At 37.8% G+C, this 27,822-nt stretch overlaps 1 protein-coding gene across 20 annotated transcripts in view; it reads right to left on the bottom strand.

The window, feature by feature from the left end:
- RBM26 (RNA binding motif protein 26) overlaps positions 1 to 25,920 on the bottom strand; it is an 86,721-nt gene extending 60,801 nt beyond the window's left edge. For 13 of the 20 annotated variants that reach the window (XM_047870625.1, XM_047870616.1, XM_047870581.1 and 10 more), the window contains exon 1: positions 16,966 to 17,066. In XM_047870625.1, coding sequence (XP_047726581.1) covers positions 16,966 to 17,051 — 86 coding nt within the window. In that variant the 5' untranslated portion in view covers positions 17,052 to 17,066. Of the gene's footprint in view, positions 1 to 16,965; positions 17,067 to 25,385 lie in introns of those variants that run through there. The other 7 variants (XM_047870656.1, XM_047870648.1, XM_047870608.1 and 4 more) reach the window with 1 other exon arrangement.
- Positions 25,921 to 27,822: the final 1,902 nt, after the last annotated feature.

The raw sequence follows: 27,822 nt of genomic DNA on the forward strand, positions 1-27,822 counted from the left end.
AGTAAATCGCTCACAAAACTGTAAGAGTTTAATCCCTTAGGTTTAATTTTGTTCATGCAGATATATGAAATATAAGATAATACAGTATTGTTTATAATTATGGACTTGTAAATATTAGTAATAAGAAAAATTAAGTTACCTGGCATTATAAACAAAATATTCACTATTATATACGAGAATTTTACCAAAAACATACGAAAATCCAAAAATAAAACTTCTTACTCACATAAGTAGCCTCTGGGCCTAACACAGCATCTAAGACAAAATACTGAGACAGAGAAAGAAAATATATTCAAATCTATCTCACTAGATCAACCGCTCACTTTTCTCAGGGATCCTTTCTTTTTCATCTTCATAAAGTACTGAAAATAACATGATTTACTGATTATCTTCCAAATATCACAATCATCTTTTGAAAATATTTAAGCATGTACTACGTAAGGCGCAATTCTAGATCTCGAGGATACAACTTTGAGAAAACTTAAGTTCCTGTTCTCATAGAATTTACATTAGGGGTATAGTGAGGCGACACAATACACACATAGATATACACAACATACTGTCATGTAGACAAGTGCTCTGAGGTAAAGTATGGGGATAAAACAGAGTAAAAGGAATGAAGCAAAGGAAGGAGGAAGAAACAGGAAAGAGGAGAGGAATGAATGAATACATATTAGATAAGATCATCAGGGAAGGACCCTGATGAAGTAACATTAAACTGAATCTAAACGGGGATCAAAATGGAGTACAAACCAGCTTTGGGCTATCTGGAAAAAGGGCAGCCTAGACCAAGGGAACTCAAGAGAAAAGGCCTGGAGTGGATGCTTATTTGACACTTGAGGCACAGAAGTCTAGTGGAATGGAGCAAAGACAGCATTCATGAACAGCTGGATTTCTAACCTCTCACTTCTGTAAAGATTTAAAATTAACTCTTTCAGTGAGCTTTGACAAATTAAAAGTCCAAATCACTATGAAGTCATTTAAACCAAAAATTGTAAAGACATAAAAGTAAAATTTTAACAATCTTTGAATTTATGTTAAGGATAGAGTAATAATAGTGAAAAGCATTAGCACGGGTGACCATCTAAGGTCATTCTCTTCCATCAGTATCTGGGGAGGGAAGTACATACACTAAGTAAGTTGGAGAAGCCAAAGCAATTCAGAAAGTCAAATGCTAAAATAAAATCTCCCAGGGGCACCTGGGTGGCTCAGTTAGTTGAGCACCCCAACTCTTGGTTTTGGCTCAGGTCATGATCTCACGGTTTGTGGGATGGAGCCCCATGTCAGGCTCTGTGCTGGGCATGGAACCTGCTTGAGATTCTCTCTCCCTCTTTCTGCCCCTCTCCTGTGGGCACAGGCTCACTCTCTCTCAAAATAAACATTAAAAAAAGTAATAAAATACCCCAGAGGAAGAGACTTTTATTAAGTAATACTTTAAACAGCATGAATCAAATTGCCCCTAGTTACAATGATTGTAAATTAATCCTCCTGACACACTTTTCATATTAGTTTTTACCTTTTAATTTAGGAGTTTCAAAATAGTAATGGCACATTAAAATTAAAAAAGGTACCCTTCTAGTACATTTTTTCAAAAAGAAGTTTGTTTTGTTTTACTCAAGTTTCTCAAGCAAGGCTTTAGAAACTCAGTGGAAGATAAATGAAGGAACTGAACCCAAGCTTCCATTTTCGGTAATCTTGAGAAGGTGTAGCTGGAGGTGGCAGTGGAAATTAAAAATTAAATTTAAATATGTTAACTCAGTAACTTTAGAACACGGATATACACCCACATCTGTTCCTACCAAATTTTCACTTTATATTCAAGAAAAATATCTAATTTGCATCAAAGTCATAGTTCTATTATTCTATGCTTAGGATTATCATTTAGAAATCCAAATCCATTGCAACAAACATAATGCATATACTGAAAAACTCAATTGCCATAGTTTATTATACAGCTTCATTCAATTCAAGTAAGGAGGCAAAAATAGATTATTTGTATGCAGTAATGAGCTACCGCAAAAACCTTCAGAGAAAAAAATCTTTAAAGAAAGGTTATTCTTTAGAATTATCACACCACTTCATTCTACAATATAAAATATAAGCATATCTAAACATGATCGATCCATGAGCATCATACAAATCACTTATCACTGCAAACACTTACCACAATATATATAATTACAACACTGAAAACTGTTCAGTCAGTTCTTTCATTCCCTATATTACCCCCAAGAAATAGCAGCAACACCTTAACAATGGTAGTTTTCAAACATTTTGGTCTCAGGATTCCTTTACATGTTAAAAACTATAGAGAACTCCAAAGGGCTTTTATTTAAAAGGGGTACATCTATCTGGGGCTGCTGGGTGGTTCAGCTGGTTGAGCGTCTAACTCTTGATTTTGGATCTTATGTTTTGTGGGTTCAAGCCACACAAGCCTGCTTGGGCGCTCTCTCCCTCTCTCTGCCCCTCCTTCCCTGCTCGTGTGTACATGCACTTCCTTTCTCTCTCAAAATAAATAAATAAACTTAAAAAATAAAAGGGTTACATCTATCAGTATTTACCAAATTAGAAATTAAAACTGAAAATAATTTAAATTATTTAGTATAAAATAACAAATCATAAAATAAGTATAACAATTATTTATATAAATATAAGTCAAAAAATAACAAATCTACAATTTAACATAAATAGCCCTTTGGGCGGGGTAATCAAAAGGAGGAATTTAATAAATGGGAAGTGTAAAGCTAAAGCTAACTTTAGGCATAGCTGGATCCAGGAGTTGAAATGATGTCACCAGGACCCTCTTTTCCATTCTGTTTTGCCCAGAATTCACTTCATTTTAAGGCAGGCCCTCTCCAGGTGGCAACAGAGATGACCCTGAGCAGTTCCAGGCTTATGCATTCTGATAGCTAGTGAATCCAGAGGAAGGCAGCTGCCCCTGGTCCTTGAAAATAACTAATCTTCTCCAGTTTGGGTCCTATCCCTACACAAGGCAGGGATGGGCAGAGTTCCATGACTAATAGCCTCCTCTGAAACTAAATACCCTGTTTTTTGTTTTTTTGGTTTTTTTGTATGAAAAGATAATTATATTTCCACAACAAAGTAAAAATGTAGTGAGAGGACTGATGATGTTTCACAATTTTTGGAAACACCATTAAATGTATGGCTTAAAAGAAAACAGACCAATTCTAATATCTACTTTTATATTCAATCTGTTGGGATATGCTATTCTGGTTGAAATACATAGAGAAATCTGACCTCAAACAGATGAATAGTTGGAAAAGTGAGGACTTCACAGACCTTAATCTCAGGAAAGCCCAGGAGTCCTCCCACCACACTTGAGAACCACTGTTTTAAAATTCATTTAGAGGGGCACCTGGGTGGCTCAGTCAGCTGAGCATCTGACTCTTGGTTTCAGCTCAGGTCATGGTCTCAGTCTTGAGATTGGGCCCACCTTGAGTAGGGCTCTGTGCTGGGCACGGAGCCTGCCTGGGATTCTCTCCTTCCCCCTTTCTCTGCTCCTCCCCCTGCTCACGCTATTGCGCATGCACTCTCTCCTCTCTCTCAAAATAAATAAACTTTAAAATTCATTTAGAAAGTATCTGCTAAGTATCTAATTCAAAGACAAAGTCAGTCGTCAGCTTCTCAAAGATAAGACCCACTAACTCAGATTGTAAAACTGTATTGTTCATGGAACCATTACTCAGCGATCAAAAAGAATGAAATCTTACCATTTGCAACAATGTGGATGGAACTAGAGTGGATTATGCTACGCGAAATAAGCGAAAGATAAATATCACAGAATTTCACTCATATGTGGAATTTAAGAAACAAAACAGATGAACATAGGTGAAGGGTAGCAAAAAGAAGTTAAAAACAGAGAGGGAGACAAACCATAAGAGACTCTTAAAATGCAGAGAACTGAGGGTTGCTGGTGGGGTATTGGGTGGGGGGATGGGCTAAACTGGCAATGGACATTATGGAGGGCACTTGTTGGGATGAGCACTAGGTATTATACATAAACACATGTAAGCAATGAATCCACTAAATTCTATTCCTGCAATCATTATTACACTATATGTTAAGTAACTTGGATTTAAAAAAAGAAAAAAGAAAAAAGAAACAAACCTCTATATTGTTCAGTGCAAAGAGTAATAAATAACCCAAATGGCAAACTGAGCACAGACACGTGTGGTTATAGCATGTTGTCACAGAACTCTTTCTTAAAAGAAAAGTGGGGACCGGAAGTGAGGTGCTGATATGGCAGCCCACAATAAAACCCCACATTTCAGTACATGTTTTACATTCCAATTCATAGAAAAGTTGAGTTTTCTGGGAAAGGACTCTGGCCTCCAAAGGCATCCCCTTCAGTTACTCATTCACATTCTACCTACTTATAAACCAAATCTGAGGTACTTCATTCCTTCAGTTACTAAGGAAGGAAGAAGCTAGGAAGTGTTTTCTCTCATGACCAAGAAGCAGCAGAATTATCCAATAGAAATAGCAGTCATAGAATCCCCCTTTCTGAACACTCATGAGCAAATTTTAACACCTTGGGAGAGATAAATAATAACAAAATTCAACCAAGTAGAAACATTTTATAAATTGCCAGACCTTAAGATCTACACATATTTCTATCACTATTAAATTGTTACTCTTGGTATGCTTGTCTGTTTCCCCTACAGAGATTCTAGGTAACTATGTCTACCTTTACCCCAGACCCGACCACAATGTGTTGAGAAATATCTACTGATTATCACATTATGTAAGGGTATACTAAATCAAGAGCATTATCAACAAAAACTCACAAAAAACAACTCTCAGTTTAGGTCGAGACCAATTATGACACATATAAAGGTGTACTAACAAGTTTAAAGATCTGTCACAGATACAAAAAAAAGTCAATAAAACATCTCCTAGCACACTGACAAGTCCTTCCTCATTGCCTTTTCCTCCTATACCCTCACCGCTGATATAGTCTTCATATACATTTAGTACAGAAACTCCCAAGAATATCACCATCTCTCTTTGTACCTCCTGCCAAAGTCCAAGTTCAGGCATTCACAACTCACTCTTAAAGCTACAAGAAAAAAAATGCTAACTAATATTATGTCTCCAAAATATTACAATCTAATCAAATCTCTACACACCACAGTATCATTCTTTAAAAAAAAGATCTAATTAAGTTACTCCCCAGCTTGATCTTCCCCAGTATTCCATAACATAGTCTCCCAAATGTCCAAACATTTCAGCATGGCAATAAAACCTATTCTTTACTCTGAAACCAACAAACGCTAGCTAGATTCAAAAGACTCTTCCTAACCAAAATGAATAGTTATAATTCCTCGCAGAATGGTTTTTCCAATTTTGGCTATTTAATGTAACCAGAAGATCAAAACTTTAACACAATCCAATTTGAGAAGGTGCATGAAAAACTTCACAGACTGGTCACTGAAAGTTTATGAACAGTTTTCAAAATGGGATCTGTGTCTTGCACTGTCTCCTATTATAAAGAATTAAACTTTATGAAAAGTAAAATAAGGGGGTGCCTGGGTAGCTCAGTCAGTTGAGCTTCCGACTTTGGCTCAGGTCATGATCTCACGGTCCGTGAGTCCGAGCCCCGCGTCTGGCTCTGTGCTGACAGCTCGGAGCCTGGAGCCTGCTTCGGATTCTGTGTCTCCCTCTCTCTCTGCCCTTCCCCTGCTCATGCTCTGTCTCTCTCTGTCTCAAAAATAAATAAAAACATTAAAAAAAATTTTTTTAAAGAATTGGAGATATCATTTAAAAAATAGTACAAACATATAACACATTGACAATTTCTTATAAAATGCCCCAAAGAAGTCCTAAATTACGTATCTTAAAGTACTTCTTACATTTTAAACTGTATTACAATCATCAGCATCACAGTGGCCTGAGTCATTCCCTTTTTCTCTCCTCTTTGCTTTACACCTAATTGGACATCCATAACCAAAGGAGAAAAAAAAGTACCTCCACACGGGATACCAGGACACCTGAGAGATCTATCCATCTGTGCACCTTAAAGTGAGTGAACTGAACCAGAGAGGCTGCAACAAGAGCAAAGAAGGTGGTGGCTGGTCCAGCAGCAAGCCAGCAAGCCTTTCTGGCACAGGAGGTGGAAGGTAAAGGCGGGAGACTAGGAGTCTGTCTACCTGACCATGCATGCAGTGGCGGCAAAACCCAGCTGCTCTCTCTGAAGAGAGACCACAGTGCCTGCGAACAGCAGAAGGAAAGGGAAGTAGGCAAAGAAAACTGAAGGAAAGTGTCTCTTGCTATCTGCCAGGGGGAGGAGGGGGAAAGGGGGAGTAAGAGAATAACTCATGGACCTCTGGTACCCACCCCACCTTGAAGATTCCCCAGCAGGCCCCTGGCATACCCAAAGCCCCAAGTGCTAAATATACACCTCTCCTCAAGCTCTGCAGCCACCTTTGCTACTTTTTCTTTTTCCTTTTAATGCATCTGCTTACAACCTTAATATGAGTTAGTTCTGGTAAGAGAAACCAAAGACTTGTGCTATAGTGCCACCTTCTGGAAAACAAAATGAAGGCTCCTAATTACAAATCTGTTGAATTCTAAGAATCAAAGTAAACAAAACCTTGCCTAAATAAGAAAGGTGTTCACTACTTCAAATGGAGCAGAGGCCCTTTCCATCTGTAATATGAAATCACAAAAAGAAAATGACAGTTTTCCAGCAACTGAACCCAAAGGACATAAAATATTGTAATCTAACTGATAAAGACTATAAAACAACTATAAAACAGCTATTACGAAGAAATTCAATGAGCCACTCAAAAACTCAGAAAGACAATAAATGATCCCAGGAACAAAATTAACAAACAAGAGTATTCTGCCAGACAGGTTAAAATTCTAAAAAAAAGAAAAAAGAAATTCTGGGGTGAAGAAATGAATATATGAAGAATGAATTAGAATACCCTGGAAACAGAACAGATCATATGGAAGAGTAAGAATTAGCACACTCGAGGATAGTAATATAGAAATGATCCAGGTGGAAGGGGAGAAAAAACTAAGATTTTTTTTAAATGTTTATCTTAGAGAGAAAGAGGCGGGGTAGGAGCAGAGGGAAAGGGAGACAGAGGATCTGAGGCCGGCTCTGCACTGTCAGCAGAGAGCCCAATGCAGGGCTTGACTCCTGAACCATGAGATCATGGACCTGTGCCAAAGTCTGACACTCAACCAAGCCACCCAGGAGCCCCAGATTTAAGATTTTTAAAAAGTAAAAAAAAAACCCTGGGGTGCTTGGCTGGCTCAGTCAGTAGACTCTTGATCTCAGGGTCTTGAGTTCAAGCTCCATAATAAGGGTATCTCAAAAAAAAAAAAAAAAAAAAAAAAAAAAAAAAAGAGGGAGAAGGGAGCACAGAGTGTACTTAAATGATAGTTGAGAACTTTCTAAACCCAGGGAAAGAACTGGATACAACTCCACAATGCTGACAAAACACATTATTATACCAACACACAAAAAAAAACTTCTTTAAGACACATTGTATGAAAACTGTCAAAAGTCAACAATAAAGAATTATAAAGGCAGCCCAAGGAAAAATGCCAGTAACCTACAAAGGTACCCCACCCCATAAGGCTATCAGCAGGTTTCCCAGCAGAAACTCTATAGGCCAGGAGAGAATGGAATGACACATTCAGAACACTGAATGATAAAAACAATCAAGAATACTCCATTGGCAAAGTTATCTTTGAGCTATGAAAAATGAAGAGAAGTTTTCCGAGACAAACAAAAGTTGAGGGAGTTCGCCATCACTAGACATACTTGTAAGAAATGTTAAAAGGAGTGCCTCAAGCTGAAATGAAAAGACCAAAGTACAGAAAATTCTGATTAAGGTAATAAATACTCAGAATACTCAATATTAGAATACTGTAACTCTTTTTTAAGATAGTATATTAAACTCTTAACTACAGCATAAAGATTTCAGAAAGTATTAAGAAATAACTATAGTTACCTCCTGATAATGAAATCACAATATAAAAAGACATAACTTACAACATCAAAAAAATATAAAAGGGGAAGAGTAAAAGGATAGAACCATTATAGGAAAATGAAGACAAATTTTTCATTAGTAGAAAAAGGACTTCATTACCTCTGAAATGTTTTGTGTAACCTCATAGTAATCACAAAGCAAAAATCTACAGCATATACATGAAACATCAAAAAACGGGAGACTGAGCAAATCACCATGGAAAACCAACTTACAGACAGAAACAAAAGGAAAAACAAGAGAGAAACAAAATAACCAGAAGGAAAAATATGAAATGGTTGTAGTAAATCCTTACATATCAATAATTACCCTAAGCATAAATGAATTAACTCACCAATCAAAACACAAAGTGGTGGCACCCAGGTGGCTCAAATCATCTGAGCATCTGACTCTTGATTAGGTCATGATCTCACGGTTTGTGGGATCAAGCCATGCATGGAGCCTGTTTGGGATTCCCTCTCTCTCCCTCTGTCCTTCCCCTGTACGCATGGGTGTCTCTCTCAAAATAAACTTAACAAAGCAAAACACAAAGTGGCTGGATATATAAACAAAACAAGACCCAACTACATGCTGCCAATAGGAGACTCATTCCACTCTAATGACACGTGGGCTGAAAAGTGATAGGACAGAAGATGATATTCTAAGAAAACAAACAAACCAAAAAAAACCCCAAAAAACAAAAAAACAAAAAAAACAGGTGAGCAGAGCCATAACACATGAAAAAAACTAGACTTCAAGCCAAAAGGGGTAACAAGAGTCAAAGAAGGTCTATTATATAATGATAAAGGGGTTAATACATCAAGAAGATATAACAATGGTAAATATATACATTCCCAAATCCTAAGCACTGAGATATATGAATCAACTAAAACAAATCTTAAAGGAAAAACAGACAATACAGTAAGTAAATATGAGAGACTTCAATATCCCACTATGTGAAGGATAAATTATCAAGGCAGAACATAAACAAGGAAGCACTGGAATGAACCACATTTCAGAACCAAGTGTTCTTAACAGACATATAGAACATTCCATCTAACAAAATAAACAAAATAAACATTCTTCTCAAGTGCACACAGAACATCCTCCAACACAGAGCATATGGTAGGCCACAAAACAAATCATGACAAGCTTAGGAAGCCTAAATTCATACCAACTATCTTCTCTGACCACAATGGTATGAAACTAGAAACTAACAAGAGAAAAGTAAGATCTATAAATATATGGAAACTAAGCAACACACTTCCAAACCAATGGATCAAAGAAGAAACCAAATAGGAAATAAAAAATTATATCAAAGCAAATGAAATAAGAACACAATATATCAAATATTGTGGATGCAGCAAAAGCAGTTCTGAGAGGAAAAATTATAGCAGTAAATGCATGTATTAAAAAATTAGAAATAGCTCATATAAACAACCTAAATTTACACCTCAAGGAACAAGAAGAATAAGTTAGGCCCAAAGTTAGCAGAAAGAAGAAAATGGTAAGGATCAGAGTGGAAATAAATGAAATAGAGACCAGAAAATCATTAGAAATCATCAATGAAACAAAGACCTGGTTCTTTGAAAAGATAAACAAACCTTACAAACCTTTAGCTAGACTAAGAGGAAAAGAAGTGAAGGCTCAAAAAACAAAAATAAAATTAGAAATGAAAAACATTACAACTCATATTACAGAAATACATAAAATTTTAAAGTACTGCTATGAAGAATTATGTCAACAAATTATATAACCTAGAAGAAATGTATACATTCCTAGAAACATACAACTGACCAAAACTGAATAAAAAGACATAGAAAATCTGAACAAATAACAAGTAAAGAGACTGAATCAGTAATCAAAAACTCCCAACACAGAAAACTCCAGGACCATGCAGTTTCACTGGAGAATTCCAAGCAGCATTTAAAGAGTTAACGCCAATCCTCCTCATACTCTTCCAAAATAGCAAGGAGGAGGGAACACTTCCAAACTCATGAGGCTAGCATTACCGACATCAAAACTTGGTAAGAATACCCCCCCCAAAAAAAACAAAAAAACAAAAAAACTACAGACTACCATCCCTAATGAATACAAATGCAAAGTTTCTCAACAAAATATTAGCAAACCAAATTAAAGAACACATTAAAGGGATTATACATCATAACGAAATGGGATTTATCCCTGGGATGGAAGAATGGTTCAACATATGCAAATCAACAAATGTAATACATTACATCAATAAAATGAAAAACAAAAATCACATGATCATCTCAATAGATGTAAAAAAAGCATTTGACAAAATACAATATCCCTTTATGATAAAAAATCTTAACAAGCTGAGTAGAGAAGGGCCAGAAGTCAACACAATAAATGCTATCATATAGGAAAACCTCACAGTTCATATTATACTCAATGGAGAAAAACTGAAAGCTTTTCTTGTAAGATCAGGAATAACACAAGGATGCCCACTCTTATTCAATATACTACTGGAGGTCCTTGCTAGAGCAATTAAGCTAGACAAAAAAGTAAAAGACATCCAAATTGGAAAATAAAAAGTAAAACTGTCATTATTTTCTGATGATATGATTTTATCTATTTAAAAAAAAAAAACCTCTGGGGGCGCCTGGGTGGCGCAGTCGGTTAAGCGTCGGACTTCCGCCAGGTCACGATCTCGCAGTCCATGAGTTCGAGCCCCGCGTCGGGCTCTGGGCTGATGGCTCGGAGCCTGGAGCCTGTTTCCGATTCTGTGTCTCCCTCTCTCTCTGCCCCTCCCCCGTTCATGCTCTGTCTCTCTCTGTCCCAAAAATAAACGTTGGAAAATAAATAAATAAATAAATAAATAAATAAATAAATAACTCTGAAGACTCAACCAAAAAACTTTTGGAACTAATCACTGATTTCAGTAAAGTTGCAGAATACAAAATCAACATACAGTAATCAGCTGCATTCCTTTATACTAATGATGAATCATCTGAAAAATAAAGAAAACTATCCCTTTCACAACAGCACCAAAAATAATAAAATATATAGGAATAAATTTAAACAAGGAAGTGAAAGATTTGTACAACAAAAAATACAAGAAATCAAAGAAACAAATGGAAAGACATCCCATGTTCATGGACAGGAGGAATTAATATTGTGAAAATGTCCATCATTGCCCAAAACAATCTATAGCTCGTGCAATCCTTATAGAAATTACAATGTCATTTTCACTGAAATAGAAAAAATATATAATGTATATATTCTATTATAAAATATACATATATATGTTACATATACATTATATATATATGTATTACATATATATATATACATATATATATATATATATATATATATATATATATATATATAACCTACATATTCTATTCACTGAAATAGAAAAAATAAGCCTAAAATTAGTATGGAACCACAAAAGACCCTGAATAGTCAAGGCAATCTTGTGAAAAAAACAACAAAGCTGGAGGCACCATACTCCCTGATTTCAAACTATATTACAAACTGTAGTAATTAAAACAGCATGGTATTGGCATAAAAACAGACACACAGATCAACAGAACAGAATAAAGCCCAGAAATAAACCCACACACAAATGGCCAATTAATTTATAATAAAGGAGCCAAGAATTCACAATGGGGAAAGGACAGTCTATAGTCTCTTCAATAAATGGTGTTGGGAGGGGGACCTGCGTGGCTTAGTTGATTAAGCATCCAACTCGATTTCAGCTCAGGTCACAATCTCATGGTTCGTGGGATGGAGTGCCATGTGGGGACTCTGTGCTGACAGTGTGGAATCTGCTTGTGATTCTTTCTCCCTCTCTCTCTGCCCCTCTCCCATTCATGTTCTCTCTCAAAATAAAAATAATAATTTGAAAATGGTGTTGGAAAAACTGGGACAGCCATATGCAAAAAAATAAATAAATAAAACTGGGCCAGTATCTTATACCATATACACAAATTAACTCAAAATAGACTAAAGGTCTAACCTTAAGACCAGAAACCATGAAACTCCTAGAGGAAAATATACGTGATAAACTCCTTGACATAGGTCTTGGCAATGAGTTTTTGAAGCAGACACCAAAAGCAAAAGCAACAAAAGCAAAAACAAACAAGTGGGACTACATCAAACTAAAAAGTTTCTGCAGAACAAACAAAACTGTCAACAAAATGAAGACAACCTGCAGTAAGGGAGAAGATTTTTGTAAAGCATAAATTGGAAGCGGTTAATATCCAAAAGATGTAAGAACACGGTCACTCAAACACAAACAAAACCAAACATTCCAATTAAAAAATGAGAACTAAACAGCCATTTGCCCAAAGTGGACATCAAAATGGTCAACAGACACATGGAAAAGACGCTAAATAGCACTAATCATCAGGGAAATGCAGAAACAACAAGATACTGCCTCACACATATTAGAATAGCTACCACTGACAAGACAAGAAATGACAGATGCTGGTAGGGATGTAGTGAAAAGATAACCCTTCTACATTATTGGTGGGAACATAAACTGGCCCAACCACTACAAAAAGTAACACGGAGGTTCCTCAAAAAATTTTAAAAGATCTATCATTCAAGCCAATGATTCCACTTCTGGGTATATACCCAAAGAAAACGAAAACAGGATTTTGATGAGATATATGAATTCCCATTTTAATCATAACACTATTCACAATGGCCAAGATCTGAAAAGAACTCAAATGTCCGTGGACAGATAAAAGGATAAAAAAGATATGGTACATATACACAATGGAATATTATTCAGCCACAAGAAAGGAAGATATCTTCCCTTTTTGACAACATGGATGGACTTTCAGCACATTACACTGAAATCTAAAAAAGTTAACTCTATTAAAGACAGAGTAAAATGATAGTTACCAGGGAATGGGTGGGGGTGGGGGGAGAAGGGAGATAAGAGTGATGGTGTTTAAGGGTACAACTCGTAAATAATAGTAAATAGGTCATGGAGACCTGATTCACAACATAATGGACACTGACAATAATATTGTATTATAATTATGTGATAAGTATCACTACACTGGCAATCATACATATGAAAATATATAAATGTATCAAAATAACATGCTTTATACCTTAAACTTACACAAAGTTACCCAGCAAATTTATTCAATTAAAAGAAACTATTACAAAGAGCAACAAATGACCTGCTGAACTGCATATTTTAATGCTTATATGCATAATTTGTAATCATTCAATTATTTATCATGTGCAGTAACTTTTTAAGATTTGTATGAATCCTGGGGCGCCTGGGTGGCGCAGTCGGTTAAGCGTCCGACTTCAGCCAGGTCACGATCTCGCGGTCCGTGAGTTCAAGCCCCGCGTCGGGCTCTGGGCTGATGGCTCAGAGCCTGGAGCCTGTTTCTGATTCTGTGTCTCCCTCTCTCTGCCCCTCCCCCGTTTATGCTCTGTCTCTCTCTGTCCCAAAAATAAATAAACGTTGAAAAAAAAATTAAAAAAAAAAAAAGATTTGTATGAACCTTATATTTAAGGTTTGTAAAGACGTTTTTTCATAACAACTTTTTAATTGCCAGCAATGGAAATTGCATAAGCAATGGAAAAGTAGTAACTGGGGAATGTAGGCATAGAAGCAGGGAGTGTAGGAAATAGCAGGACACAGAAAGTTACAAAGCAAAAACAGACCAGAATTTATACAGACATATTATCTCTCCTTCTGCCACTTTTTAAATGGCTGAGGCAAGAAAACTAGAGAAATTACTTGCCACAACACGGTACGCAACTTCATAAAACAAGTTCATCTGAACTACTGGATTTAAACCACCACCACCAAAAGTACACCTGGTTAAGCTTTCAAATACACATCTCTTAATGTTAAAAAGGCCTCCAACAGCAGCATTAGGTGACATCTGGAAAAGAATTCTTCTCTAATGAGACTGGGAGTGGGGGTGAGGAGAAACAAAGAAAAAAGAGAAGGGAGGGAAGGGGAGAGAGATATAGAATGAAAGAGAGGGAGGGAAAGGAAGGAAAGAATAAGGGAGAGAAAGAGAAAAGAAACAAACTACATACAGGAAGATGTTCATTGCAGTTATTTATAAAGTAAAAAAAACCTAGGACATGAACTAAATGACAAGAATATTGGAAGAATCACTCAATAAAACTGGAATCAGCTGTTTTAAAAGTATAAACACTACATATTAACAATGCTAGGGTAGGAAATATGAAGAGGACTTTAACTTTTCATTTCAAAGCCTTCTGGGAAGTTTTCCTTCTTGTAACTATGTGCAGGAATTTAATACTTTAAGAAAATAAGTTAATGTTTTTCTTCCTTTAAGTTTGTTTATTCATTTTGAGACAGAAAGTGCAAGTGGGGAAGGGGCAGAGACAGAGGAGAGTGAGAATCCCAAGCAGGGGCTCAAACTCACAAACTGTGAGATCATAACCTGAGATGAAGTCAGACGCTGAACCGACTGAGCCACCAGGGCACCCCACTAAGGTGTTTTTTTCCTAAAAAGTTAATGACCATGTCTTACATAAAGCACTATTAAAACAAACTATAGGGGTTCCTGGGTGGCTCAGGCAGTTAAGTGTCTGACTTCAGCTCCAGTCATGATCTTCCGGTTCATGAGTTTGAGCCCCACATTGGGCTCTGTGCTAAAAGCTCAGAACCTGGAGCCTGCTTGAGATTCTGTGTCTTCCTCTCTCTCTTCCCCTCCCCCTCTCATACTCTGTCTCTCTCAAAAATAAACATTAAAAATTAAAAAAAAAAAAAAGCAAATTATAGTATATTCCCATAACATAATACTATGGAACCACTGGGAAAAAAACAAAACAACACAGGAAACTACTTAAGAATATACTCATAAGAGAGGATATGTAGCACGTCTGTTACCTGTAATATCAGTTACAGTAAAAATGAATAAAATTATCCTATGTTAAAAAATTACAGTCAGCTCTTGAACTAACAAGGGTTAGAAGCACCAACCCCACACAGTCAAAAATCTGTGTATAACTTTTGACTCCTGCAAACATCTTTGTTTCTTCTTCTTCTTTTTTTTTTTTTTAAAGTAGGCTCCATGCACAGGAAAAGCCCAATGTGGGGCTTGAACTCATGACCCTGAGTTCAAGACCTGACCTGAATTGGACACTTAACGGAATGAGCCACCCACGGATGTGACAAACAGTGAGATCATGACCTGAGCAGAAACAGTCATTTAGCGCACATTTTGTATGTTATATATGATTACATACTGTATTCTTACAATAAAGCTAGATAAAAGAAAATGTTGAGAGTTATTACGAAAATACATCCAAAATGCTGTAAAATATCCATGTATAAATGGACCCATGCAATTTAAACCAGGGTTGTTCAAAGGTCAACTGTACACACCTAAATAAACATAATACGTGTATATTTTTATATATATACAATTATGTATTTATGTACAGGGATCAAGAAGGGGCTAGGAAGACTCACTTTTAGTTTATATTTCTATACTGTTCAAATTTTATTACAAATATGTATTATTTTTGATTAAAAACAAAAACTGTGTCCAATTAACTAGTCAAAACTAAAAATAGCATGGGCATTATTATAACTACACAGCATGCACTGGACAATGGAATACTACGTAGCAATAAAAAGGAGCTACAGATATATGCAACAATATGGATAAATCTCAAGAACATCTTGAGAAGTAAAAACAAGTCTTGTTCAGGAGTACCCATTTTAAAATTCCATTTATATGAAGTTCCATAATAGGCAAAATTAATATATAGTAAATTAAAAAAAATCAGAATAGTGATTGTTTGTATGGATAGATGGGAGTATGGGGAGGAGAATGAGGAAACTTTCCAGAATGAGGGTAATCTTCTTTATTTTAATAGGGAATTGAGTTACAAAGATGTATGCATTTGTCAAAGTTATCAAAGAGTAGACTTTAAGATCTGTATATAAATTATATCAACTTTTTAAAAATTACAAATACTGAACTCCTATGATATGCATGATAAGTATTTAGGGGTAAATTCACTGACATTTGCAATTTACTTTGAAAAAATCAAAGGATAGTGGCACGTACACTAAAATGTTAACAGCAGAACCTAAGTGATGGGTATATATGGGTGCGTCATGTGATAAATGTACACACTACAATAGTATTTATTCAGTTCATCAATACAGATGGTTAAATTATGGCATATCCACTGAAATACTATGCAGCCTTAAAAAAAAGACAACACTTTTATGTATTATACAGAATGACATCCAAGTATGATACTAATTATATAAGAAGCAGAAAGAATACATAAACTTATTTGCTTGTATGTTGGTAAAATAGCTCAAGAATCACTGAGTACCAGATTTCAAGTGAATTTCATTATTTCACACACATATACAATAGTAAATATGACTCCAAGTTAAAAATAAACTTTTATCAATTTGAGGTTATTATTTGTAGACTAACTGAGGATTTTTCCACTGAGATTTTTCCACTGAGAAGAGGTAATGGGAGTAAGTAATAAGTCTGGTAGGGGAGGGCTTATACCGTCCACTCATTTCTCTCATTTTCTAGTTTCTGGGGCTAAGGAAGCAGGAGGAAGACAAAAAATTCCCAGGAACCATTTAGCTCACGCCTGAATTAGTCATTCTTGATGTTAGACACCAAACACTGGAATATCTTATTTTCTGTTTTGCTAATAATACTATCCCTGTCTCTTGATTTATGCATATAGAATAATTTTATTTGAAAACATTATAAGCCCAAGGTAAGAAAGTGCTAAAACATATAGAAAATGCTAAATCCATTTTAACTAGTCAGCGTTCACATGGAAAAGCCAAGTTGCTATGCAGCAGTGAAATGTGGTGATGAGTCAACTCAACAAATGTTAAAGGGATGAAGAAGGCAATGAAAAATATTTTAGCCAATAATTAATTATAGAAAAACTCTTCTACCAGCTGTAAAATTCATTAGACTAGAATTACCATATATTAATTCTTTTCCGGGCAGCTCCATGGAGGCCAGCAGCTTGCACATAACAGTATTCAAAAATGCTTTGAGTAAATGTCATTAATACTCTTCACTGTCCTTTCCCCCTAAAAAAAAAATCACTTAAGCTTTACATAATCTGAAGATGCTATGAAGTAAAAATAAAGAGAAAGAGACCCAGGAATTAATAACTTTTCAAACTGCTCATATATCTGCTGCTCTGAAATAAAATTCTAAAGTACGGTAGATTCTTTTTTTTTAAGTTTATTTATTTATTATTTTGAGACAGAGAGTGAGAGAATGAGAATAAGCGGGGGAGGGGCACAGAGAGAGGGAGGGAGATAATCCCAAGGAGGCTCTGCACTGTCAGCACAGAGCCCGATTCGGGGCTTGAATTGACAAACCGTGAGATCACAACCTCTAAGCAGGAACATTAATCAACTGAGAAAGCCGAGGTGCCCCTAACGTATGGCACATTTTATAGTTTACACTCGTTTCTGCTTAGGTTATGGTTATATAAACTACAAATATCAACCAGTGCATTTAAACATACCACACACAAGGTATTGTACTCGGTGCTGTACACAACAGGAAGACATTTAAAATTTAAGACTTGGAGTCTACTTTCAAGAACCTGAGATTCTAATAATGAAGCTAAAATAAGTAAGGATTGGGCGCCTGGGTGGCGCAGTCGGCTAAGCGTCCGACTTCAGCCAGGTCACGATCTCACGGTCCGTGAGTTCGAGCCCCGCGTCAGGCTCTGGACTGATGGCTCAGAGCCTGGAGCCTGTTTCCGATTCTGTGTCTTCCTCTCTCTCTGCCCCTCCCCCATTCATGCTCTGTCTCTCTCTGTCCCAAAAATAAATAAACGTTGAAAAAAAAATTTTTTTTAAATACAATAAGGATTACTAAACAAGTGTGCAAGTGATGACTGTCACAATCGACACAAACTAGTTCCAGGCGGAGAATCATGTCACGCCTTCCAAATGGATGGATCTTATAAATAACTTCCTGGAAGAACTAGAATCATCCTTGACCTTTGATTTCAACTTATATAGAAGTGAAACAGAGAAAGGCAGTATATCATAATCTACAAGGCTCTAATATCAAAATGTCTTGTTTCAAATCTTGTCTCCATCATTTATTAGCTATGAATGAAGCATATTACTTAATCTTCCTAAGACTCAATCTCCTCATATTTAAAACTGAGATAACAGGGGCGCCTGGGTGGCGCAGTCGGTTAAGCGTCCGACTTCAGCCAGGTCACGATCTCGCGGTCCATGAGTTCGAGCCCCGCGTCAGGCTCTGGGCTGATGGCTCAGAGTCTGGAGCCTGTTTCCGATTCTGTGTCTCCCTCTCTCTCTGCCCCTCCCCCGTTCATGCTCTGTCTCTCTCTGTCCCAAAAATAAATAAACGTTGAAAAAAAAAATTAAAAAAAAAAAAAACTGAGATAACAGAATCTAGCTCACACTCAATGAATACACCATGATTAGCATAAGATAAGCGCTCAATGTTACCTTCTAAAAGTTGGGAAAAGGGGACAGTATGTGATGATACAGAATCACATATACATGACACACAGGATACAAATGTATCACAAATGTATCACAAATGTACACATGATACAAATGTGATGATACAGAATCACAATGAAAGTTCAGCCTTGCTGAAATTAAGACACACACACAAAAAATAGGAAGATACAAACTGGAAAGGTAAGCAGATTACTGTATATGTTTGAAAGCCAAGTCTAAATGTACGCAACTTATTTAGGAGTGCTAAAGATTTTGATTGGACAAGAAGATATAAACAAGGCTGGGCATCCAGGATGGAACTAGAGGGGAGAAAAAACCCAAAAGTTTAGGTAAGGAGTGCAAGGCCCCCTACTGAGCAATGTCATTATTAAGAATTATTAAAAGAGAGAGACAGGGGCACCTTCAGCTCAGGTCATGATCTCACGGTTCGTGAGTTCGAGCCCTGCACTGGGCTCTGTGCTGACAACTCAGAGCCTGGAGCCTGCTTTGGATTCTGCGTCTTCCTCTCTCTCTGCCCCTCTCCCAGGTGCCCTCTGTCTCGCTCTGTTTCTCAAAAATGAATAAACGTTGAAAAAAAAAAAAAACAGGAAAGAAAGAAACAGACCTAATGATTAACTGATGCAGGAAAGGAATGAAGTAAGGAAAAGCCAAAAAATAAAATTCCAAGCCTGGAAAATCTGAGGAAATGAAATGGAAATCAGTGAATTCAGAGAACATTTATTCTCAGAAATGTAATTTGAAGTTCATGGGAGAACCAGGTGGGTATTTAGCTAGCAACTGGAATAAGAGGTTAAGGCTTTGAAGAGTGATCAAGTCTAAAGGTACATATGTGGAAAAGTAATGCAGAAACTAGAGGCTCTCTTGGAAAAGCTCTGAAATTCAATGCAAATGTGTATATAGCATATGCAATATCCTAAGGAAGGAAGTCTTTAATCAAACTTTCAAAGACTCTACAACACACACACACACACACACACACACACACACACACACACGGTTTTTAAGAACCACTGGCACAGATTATAATAGAAACCATCCATGAAAATGAATGTGCAAGAGAGGACAGGAGTAGAAACAGTTGAGGAAAAAAAGGCATGGAAACAGAACTTGAAAAAATACAATTAAAAGGCAAGAAAAAGAACTAAAAAGGGTAGGGCTGATTTGCGAAGAAAGAGAAGCAATGCATTAGAGATTCAAGATATGTGATGTTAAAAAGGCAGCATCAACATTGTTAAATGTTATACATATAGGACAAAGAATATAAAATTTATATAAAAATCTCTACATTTAATTAACATAAATTGGTAACGCTGAAATATGCAATTTGGTTTGAATATAAACAGAAAAAAACTACATGACAAGGGATTAAGAAGTAAATAGTTGGGGCAAAGGAATGAAAAAATAAAGACTACTATTTCTAGATTTACTAGTAAAAGGAAAAGAAAGCTAAAGCTAGTATGAAAGTAACTAGAAGTATGATTTTATTTTTTTGTTTTCACTACTACTGTTGCTGAGTTCTTCTTCCTTAAAGACCAGGAAAATGAGTTTCTAAGCCCAAAAGGGTCTGTAAAAAGAGAAAGATCAAAGGAGGGAAACAGGAATAAAGTTCAGGAGTAAAAAGACCACCTTTCAGTTCTTCCTGTAAAACAGGAACAAAAATAATTGTAACGTGGTGAGAAAGGTATAGTTAACAAGTGTGAGTGAAGGGAGAAAGACTACAAAAGTTCCCGAAGAGGTTTCTTTCTTACACTGTAAAGCACTGATAACCATGACACTTTAGAACTTTATTCCTTTATAATTACAGCTAGTATTATGAAAATGTAACAGTAAAAAGTGCATACAGTTACAAGAAAGAATACATGGTATTGTGTAGTAGTAAATTAAGAACATGGCTCTACAATCAAAAAAGTCTGAGTTTAAATTACTGTTTAGTCACATGCTATAGCTAGCTGTGTGACTCTGGACAAGTACCTTAACTTCCTGCTTCAGTGCCCCAGTGGCATCACTTGCAAAATGGAGGTAACAGTGCTTACCTCATAGAACTTGGAAGTAATACAAAACCTTTCAACAATGTATGCAAATACAGGTGGGTAGCCAGCAGCAGTGGTAGTGATAATAGTAACAGTAGCAAGTAATGTAACCTATTTGTGTTCAACCAAGCAGTATTTAAGGAAGGTCGAAGGGGTAAACTCTTAAAAATGTGTCTCAATTCTTTCAACTACAGAAGAAGTATAATTCTACCTATTATACCAGTAAGGAAAGAGGAGGTTCATTTGCTTAGATTACTCACTAAGTGGCAGAACTGAGATGTGAACACCAGTCCACGTGGATCAAAGCTTGGCTTCTTTCCACTACACATTACCTCCACAGCACTACACAGCAGCAGGAGGACAAAACGCGGCATTGTGTTCTTTACTATTAAGGTCACAAAATAAGGGTACACCATTAAGTCTATCTGCCTCTCCATTTTTTGAAAAATTAAGGAGTTTTTTTTTTTATTTTTACTTGATTTTAAGGCTTCCCTCCAGCTAAAAAAAGTCCATGATTTTATTAAATTACCACACTTGGTGATGTGTAAACTCATAAAAACGTCTTAGAATACAGCAGAAAATCTTTTCTGTTTAGAAAACAAAAACAGAAAAACCGAACATCAAAAAAAAAAAAAAAAAAAAAAAAAAAAAACTTAAAATTTTTTCCAGGACTTCAAATTAGCAAAAAGAAATGAATGTTAAAGACCAACATCTAATTTCATTTTATTATTAGCAAGCATGACTAAGCAAATGTTTGAGAATATAGTATCAATCTTAAGTATTTTAAGATGCCAATTTTAACACCTACATTTTCAATAATTTATGTGAAAAACCCACAAAACTCAAAACCCTGACATATCTACAGACCTTACAATCATTAAATGCAGATCTGCCAACTTTCATTTCATGCCAAAACAGTGCAACCAGGCTGGGTTTCGTGTTTGTTTTTATGTCAATCTGAAAGCTCTCTGGCTTCTAAAACCCTTCACTGGCTTCCCACTATCCTTCAATTAACATCCAAAATCCTTAACATGACTCAACAAAGTCTTGAATGTTCCTGCTTCTCTCTCTGAGCTATCCACTGCTATTCTTCCCTTTGCTTTTTTTTTTATTTTTTCCAACTTGTTTCAATTTCCCCAAGACACTTTTTTTCTTCCATTTTTGGGCTTTCATACAATCTGTTTTTCAAAATCTAGGATGCTTTCACAGTTCTCCGAATTCCCATCTTTTTGGCCTAGCAAACTGCTCTTCATCCTTGCAGGCTAAGATCAAATGTTACCATATCAGCAAAGACTTTCCTGACCTCCCAGACATATATTTTGACAGCATTCTGGACTTAGTAACACTCACTGGCCTTGTAATTACTTGTTCAACACGTCTTCCCTGCTAAGTGGTAAACAATTCGAAGATAGTCCTCTCTGCTCATTTCCCACTATCCCCAATATCTAACACACCGCTCAGTACAAAGTAGATTAAGTACTCAATGTTTGCTGAATTAACATACTCAAAATGCAGAGGAAGTCCAAAACCATGAGATGCTTTACTAGCATGAGTAGCTAGATAGTTCCATACAAGTTCTGAGTTACATCTTACCCTTGGTCCTTCAAATGTTCTCCTTCAAACAGGTGCTATTTGGCAATTATAGTTTTAAAGTAAAACAAAAAAATCCTTTCAGATAACAAATACACCTTAAAGTTTCACAAAACCAAGGTTAGAAACCACAAATCTTAAATAATTGGAATTAGCTTTCAAAGTTACCAAGAATTCATCTGAAATGCAATTAAAGGGACAGGAACTTGGATAAGGGCTCAATTTTACTACAGCAATGTACATTATGAAAGGACCAATTCCAATTCCTACCAGGGTTTAGGCTGTACTCTAGCTAGCAGTGCCTTATTTATTCTACCAGTAATGACTGCAGTGCTACAGTCATCTGAGTAAGCTATATGATACCTGAAACTGAATAAAAACACAAGCATACACATGAAGTAACTATATGCTTTATTAAAACTGAATAAAAACACAAGCATACACATGAAGTAACTATAAATAACCTTCTTTTAGATTATGGCATAAAATATAAAGATACTGGATCACCATATTGTATACCTAAAGCTAATGTAACATTATGTGTAAACTATATTCAAAAAAGTTTTTTTAAAAAGGAATGCTATTTCAACTTAAAACATTTTAAGTTTTCTGTTCACCTAGTACTTATTGAACACTAATTACAAGCCAGGCAGTGTTCAAAGATTAATACATATTCATTATTTCCCCCATACAGATGAGGAAACAGGAGGCAGTGAGTTAAGTAATTTACCCAATTTTAAACAGCTGGCAAAGTGGCAGAGACGATATTCAAAGCCAGCCATTCTGGTTCCAGAGTTTGTCCTCTCAACTACTACACTACACTGTTGCGTATTTTCTCTCCATTTGCTGAAATAAGGGATCTAGAGCACCCCACTTCAATGAAGCTGTTTTGCTAAGGCTACCAATGACTTCTACCGTTCCAAACTTAAGGGCCACTTATCTGCCTTCATCCTTTTCAGCCATTCTGTAACATCCCATCAAGTTGACAACTCACCTCTTTTGTTTCTTTAGTAACATAAATCTCAACCTTCTACCTCAGACCTTGGCCCTCCTTTCTTCCCTATCAACACATTCTTAATTAGGAAATCTCCCACAACTCCATAGTTTCAAATACTATCTGCATGACTCCAAATTTCTCTAGTCTTCACCTGAGTTCTAGACTCATAACCCAACAACTTATTTGACATCTAACTCAGATGTATAACAAACACTATATTTACTGATCAAAACCAACTATCTTTCCTCCTCCCCTCAATGTGTTCTCCCAGCCTTCTCTATCATCACCCATCCAGTTGCTAACTTCTTGGTCATCATCCTTGATTTCCCTTTCCCTCATCTCCCACATCCAATCAATATCAGCAAGTTCTATAAGATCCACTTATAAAACATATTTTGTTGTTTCCACTACCACTCTAATACAAACTACTCACATTTCTGCCTACAATGCCCTCAGAACAGTCTCCTCACATTAATGCCTGCCCCCTTAATCTCCACAAAGCAGGCAGCATTAAAACAAGAACAGGCCTGGGTGGCTCAGTCCGTTAAGCGTCCGACTTCGGCTCAGGTCATGATCTCACAGTTTGTGAGTTCAAGCCCCACGTCGGGCTCTGTGCTGACAGCTCAGAGCCTGGAGCCTGCTTCGGATTCTGTATCTCCCTCTCTCTCTCAAGAGTAAAATAAATTAAAATTAAATTAAAATTAAAAAAAAAAAAACAAGATCAAATGAGGGGCACATGGGTTGCTCAGTTGGTTAAGCATCTGACTTCAGCTCAGGTCATGATCTCGTGGCTCAGGTCAGGATCCCGTCGGGCTTTGTGCTGACAGTTCTGAGCCTGGAGCCTGCTTCAGATTCTGTGTCTCCCTCTCTACCCTCCCTCCCTTGCTCATGCTCTGTCTCTCTCTCTCTCTCAAAAATAAATAAACATATTTAAAAAAAAAAAAAAAAAGAGTTCAAACCAGTCCCTGCCTGCTTTAAATTATCTAAGGTCTTCTCATTATAAATGAAATCCTAGCTCTTGACCATGGCCTAGAAAATCCTACATAATTTTCCCTGACAACTTCTCCAATTTCATGTCCTTCCATTCTCTCCCACCCCCATCACAAGGTTCCTTGCAGTCACATTGCCTTCTTTGTCTTCCTGGAACACACCGTGATCATATCTGCTAAAGGGCCTTTGCACCTGCTGTTCCTTCTGCAAGGAAAAGTCTTTCTCCAGACTCTGACACAGATGGTTTTCTCCTAAGTGTTGTTCAAACGCTAACTCCTGTGAGAAGTCTTCTAATCACGCTTTTATATGATCCTGTATTATTACAACCGCCATTCCTATTTTTATCTGAAGTTATCTAATACTCCTTTATTATTGTCTTGTCAACTTCGGAATTTAAAAGCTCTACCAAAGCCTTCCAGAGTACATAGCAGGCACTGGATAAACTCATTAATAGAGTGGATTTTCCATATTTTAAGTTGTTTACTATAAATCAACCAATCTTGATAAAGCACCTGGATCAAGATATATTTTGTATGTATTACTGTAAAGACAAATCCTTAAAACACTCATTTTTTCAATCTAAAACATTCCGGCACCCTGAACACACAAATCTCCACACACACACACACACACACAATCCATCTACAGCAACCCACTTAAAACTGCTAAATATTCCATATGGATAGATAACATTTTCTTCCTCCTCTCCAACTTAACAAACGTGTAGGTGGGAAAAGGGAATCTTACTGGGTACCTTAGCACCTGTTACATCTTCAATCAGTTAGAAGAGGTGCGGATGAGCCAGATAGCACATGGGAAACGTGGCCTTTCTTTCAGGGACTGTATTTATGTAAAACGTGAGTGGCCTGCACTACAACTGCCCTAATCCCTAATAAGGGCCACTTCACTTCACTTAAAGAAACAAGGTATATTAGTCTGTGGGCAAGACGTTATGATTGGATTCATTAAACGAAAGGAAACCGATTTGGGGGCCCTCGTCAAATGTGTGCGCGGCTTGGGGTCGATCTACACATAACGGGAAAACAAGAGAAGATACCAGTTCAAGGACCAACTCGGTGATAAGATAAAGGTCAGCTCAGGCTCTCCTAAACCTGGGAGCGACGGTGGAAAAGAAGGAGAAAACAAAAAAACCCTGGGACCTCCGTTCACCGCTTCGGCCTCCATCACAGGCACTTGGGGGAAACTGCACAGATCTATGTGTCCGCCTATCTCCCACTTCCATCCCTGCAAGGAGATAGCCCCCGGATACTCACATGGGCTCGAGAGTCTTGCTGAGCCAGGACTTGAGTGCCTCGAAGTTTTCAATGATCATTTTAGAAACCATCCACAGCGGCCCCGAGGCCCGTCACACTCCTCCGCCCGCCCAGGTCTCGGCCGCTACAGCCGCCGCTGCCCCCGCCCCCTCCTCCGCGCGCCGCCCGCGTGGGCCGCGGTGGGAGGCGCAGGTGGCAGGTTCCCGCGAGCCCGGATCGGCGAACAGCTCTGCGGGTACCGTCGCAGGCCGCGAATCCACGGGGTGCCAGGAGCTCCCCGTCCCCGGACCCCGGCCCGGGCTGAGGCAGCAACGGTTTGCCCGAGCCCTCCCCTTTCCCTCCACCCAAGCAAATCTTCTTGGACCGGGAGGTCGACACGCGCCCAGATCCGAGCTTTCTCTCAGCCTCGGAACCAGGTGGTGTTGGCAACGCAGAACAGGCAAAAGTGAAGAAGGCGAAAACGAAGGGCAGCTCAATGGGAACGATTCGGGGGGTCTTCCCGGCTCCCAGCACCCCCAAGAAGATGGCTGCCGATAAATCTCGCGAGAATTGATGAAGTCTCGCGGTGACTCCCGGAGCCTGCTGGGAAGAGACGTAAGCTCGGCGGAGAGCGCGCTGGGCGAGTGCGGTACTTTGATATTTTGCGTATTTGCCTCGTTTGAGGCCTTTGTGCCTTTTTACGCTTTGGTCCGCTTATGGAATAAAGACTTTATTTTTATGCACGGAGGGAAAGGCCTCTGACTTCAGAAACAGCGGGAGCCCCACTCGTCCTGTGTATAGACGGCTGTGGCGCATCAGCCGGAACGAACCTGCGGACTGGAGCGCTCCTTGAGAGCGTCTACACGTTGTGCGAGGACGCACGGCGGCCAGTGGGTTCCAGGTGTGCTGTACTGCCTCCTCCGTTTATCTCAGTGTCCTGCAATACCGTATAGTGTGTGCTGTGGTGTGGACAAGGTTGGGAAGCAGAGGCTGGTATAATCTAACCCAGTGAAACTTCCAGAGGATTAGTGTTTTGTCCAGAATTACTCAACTTGATGGTAGAACAGTAATGATCTAGGGATGCCCCAAAAGAAAGGTGAGATAATCTTATTAGTTCTCTAATAGTTTTCAAGCATCTGAAACTTCAGACTTTTCCCTGGCTAAAGATAAGAACAGTGTGTTTTTAATTCTCTTTATGTAGAGCCGATTCAGTCACAGATAGGGAAAATAAATAGTATCAAAAGACAGAGCCTTCATATCAGCATCCTACATTAACTTCCCTTCTGAGGAAGTTTGGATCCTGCCTGAGTTGGTCTATTTGCTATTATTTACTATCATTAAGGTGCTAGGTGGAGGTGGGGGCGGGGACGGGGTAGGAGGCGCCTGGGTGGCTCAGTCGTTGAGCCTCCGACTTTGGCTCAGGTCGTGATCTCCCGGTTCACGAGTTAAGGCCTCCGTTGGGTTTTGTGCTCACAGCTCAGAGCCTAGAACCTACTTCAGATTCTGTGTCTGTCTGTCTCTCTCTCTCCCTGCCCCTTCCCTGCTCCCGCACGCGCTCTCTCTCTCAAAGTAATAAATAAAATTTAAAAAAAGTTACTAGGTGGGATTTTGCAAAAGGTCTGGTACCTGTAAAACTATAATGAAATGAAAATAATTTCCAATATAAAGACGCTTAGAGTAAGTAGACAATGAAAAGCTCTTTAATGATAGATAGTGGTAGAGTAAAATTGCCCTTAGGAGCCCTTTTTTATAATTTGCTAGATTGAAGTGTCCTTAAGCAATAAGTGGGAAAGATTATCAAGAAAGCTAGACATTTGTTTTAAAATATAGCATGTAGAGTAGAATGAAATTAGAATTCAACCACTGAATAATCAGAGTGTTGATTAAAGTGATTTAGCTGAGTGAAATAAGCCAGAAAGGAAAGGACAAATATTGTATGATTCCACTTATGAGGTACCTAGAGTAGCCAAACTCCCAGAGATACAAAGTAGAATGGTAGTTGCCAGTGCTGGGCGGGTAGGGAGTTATTCTGTAATGAGTAAAATGTTTCAGTTTGGGATGTGGAAAAAGTTCTGGAGAGGAACATTGTTGATGGTTGCACAACAATGTAAATGTACTGAATGTCATTGAATTGTACATTTAAAAATGATAAAAGTCATAAATTTTATGTATATTTTACCACAATAAAAGTGATTTTTTTTTAATTTTTTTTTTCAACGTTTATTTATTTTTGGGACAGAGAGAGACAGAGCATGAATGGGGGAGGGGGCAGAGAGAGAGGGAGACACAGAATCGGAAACAGGCTCCAGGCTCTGAGCCATCAGCTCAGAGCCTGACGCGGGGCTCGAACTCACGGACCGCGAGATCGTGACCTGGCTGAAGTCGGACGCTTAACCGACTGCGCCACCCAGGCGCCCCTAAAAGTGATTTTTTAATTTAATATTGCTATGGGAAAAGC

The sequence above is a fragment of the Prionailurus viverrinus genome, chromosome A1 (assembly GCF_022837055.1).
Source record: "Prionailurus viverrinus isolate Anna chromosome A1, UM_Priviv_1.0, whole genome shotgun sequence".
In the NCBI taxonomy this organism is placed as follows: Eukaryota; Metazoa; Chordata; class Mammalia; order Carnivora; family Felidae; genus Prionailurus; species Prionailurus viverrinus.